The sequence below is a fragment of the Austrofundulus limnaeus genome, unplaced genomic scaffold (genome assembly GCF_001266775.1).
Source record: "Austrofundulus limnaeus strain Quisiro unplaced genomic scaffold, Austrofundulus_limnaeus-1.0 Scaffold56, whole genome shotgun sequence".
NCBI classification, from domain to species: domain Eukaryota; kingdom Metazoa; phylum Chordata; class Actinopteri; order Cyprinodontiformes; family Rivulidae; genus Austrofundulus; species Austrofundulus limnaeus.
The window spans coordinates 1,825,200-1,827,135 of record NW_013952458.1 but is presented as its reverse complement, the minus strand read 5'-3'; the positions used below and the strand labels follow the sequence as shown (position 1 = coordinate 1,827,135).

Genomic DNA, 1,936 nt, shown 5'->3' with positions numbered 1-1,936 from the left:
GTACGAACAAAAGTAAGAGAAATTTAGGATAAGAATACGAACATGTTCTTGCATGAGGCTCATTGGTACTCAACCTTTGCATTAGTCTTATGCAGCCTATGAAGGGCCATGAGGCAGCAATTCTTAAGCATTTACCAGAGAACTGAGTGAAACCCAACAAGAACACACTGTACAACCAAATATTGTGACATTGTTGTATATTTATTCACCTTTTTGCAAAGTTTTTGTTATCAATTTAAAATTAAAGCATAAACATATGCATGTGCTGTACTACGTTAGCAAAAGCCCCAAACTGAAAGGTCCAATAATAATTTCATACCAAAGAAATCCAAAACTTATTGGTTTTTCTCTCTTTCTTAAATTTTTTTCATCATACCCGCAAGATTTGTCTTTTAACACCCTTTTCGCCGTGTTTCTGACCATTTTGCCACGACAATAATGAAAAGCACTGAATGAAAATATTCAGTACATGTCAGGACACAAATTTACTTCTCAAAGTAAAACGTATTACACTAAAGGTGGGTGGTTGGCTGGGGGTGTGCGCTTGGCCGTTGGCGGTGTGGTGGGGTGGTCGTGGGCGTGGCTTCTCTGCGGCGGGGGGCTGGCCGGGTGACTGACTGGTCACTGAGTGTGTATTTATGTCTGTGTGTATATATCAACAGTATGCATGAATGTATGCATGTATGTATGTATATCTATATATTTATGTATGGGTGTGTGTATATATGTACGCATGCCATCCATGTATTTATCCATTTATTTTAAGGTGAGCAGACAGATGTTGGGTGTGTGGACCTGTGTTTTCTTGGTGTATATTTAATATATTTCTAATCTTTATTTCAATCTTTCTAATTACTTTTTTCTTTGTTTTCCTCTCTTAAAAAAGAAAAGAAAAAAAAACACTGAAGGGTAATTCTTTTCTCTGGTTTGTGCTGCCTAATGCACCCAAGACAGTAAGAACTTTTTTAAGTCGTAATTTAGATTTTTAAACAGAAAAACAGGAGCTCATTTATTTGTAATTGTGGTCTCAGATTCGAAGGCACTGATCCTCTTTCCAGGTCTTCTCTAATTATTATATGATAAATAGGCTTGACATACTAACCAACACATCGAGGTAAAGGAGCGCTCCACATTCTCCGCCCTCCTCCCAGGCAGATCAACTCCGGCGCCCCCTCCAGACGGTACCCCATGTTGCAGGAAAAGGACAAAGTGTCCCCGACTCCAAAACTGTAGCCATTTCTCCTGCCGAACCGAGGCATCCCGGGGTCCTCACATGGCTCCAAAGTGTATTCTGTGGGGAAAAAAAGATAAAATAATGTCAAATTAAATCAACAGGAAAAAATGCTCACCTAAAGTTTAGTGCTAACATGCTTGCATCGAAAAACTTAAAAATAAATAAATAAAATAAAACAACAAGAAAAAAAACAAAATTATCATGTTTTAAATGGGCACAGCATTCGAAGAATTTAAAAAAAAATCTTAACACCAAAATAAGATTACCCTCATAAATCATTTAATTTCAGTTCTAGGCACTAATGTGTGCTTACATAGTTACTGTGAGGCTATATACAGCCGCATAAATTAGTTATTTTTGTCCACTTCACTTCACTCATTATCATTGCCTGGTCCTGCAGTCCCTACGGACCTGCTAGACTCAAACCAGACCTTTTTATTTTTATATTTTTGGACTTTACTTTGGTAGAACAAGCTACTAAATGTAATCAGGGCAGAGAAAATTAAGCATTTTATGTCTTCAGTGAACATATTTTTTAACAGCTACAGTAGTCCCAACTTCCTATCGGTTTCCCTACATTTACTGTGTTTAAATACATTTAACTTTAGTTATCGTTGTAATAAGTGTCTCTTTCTGTTTCATAACTTCTAAATTTCAATGTCCAAAAAAGATTTAAAAAATATTTAAATCTCATGATCAGAC

The 1,936-nt window shown here is 36.6% G+C and overlaps 1 protein-coding gene across 1 annotated transcript in view; it reads right to left on the bottom strand.

Moving 5' to 3' along the window:
* Positions 1-1,936, bottom strand: part of LOC106518148 (CUB and sushi domain-containing protein 3) — a gene marked incomplete at its 5' end in the record, with an annotated part of 99,630 nt that overhangs the window by 82,393 nt on the left and 15,301 nt on the right. Inside the window, 1 exon segment of the mRNA XM_014009280.1 lies at positions 1,103-1,291. Coding sequence (XP_013864734.1) covers positions 1,103-1,291 — 189 coding nt within the window.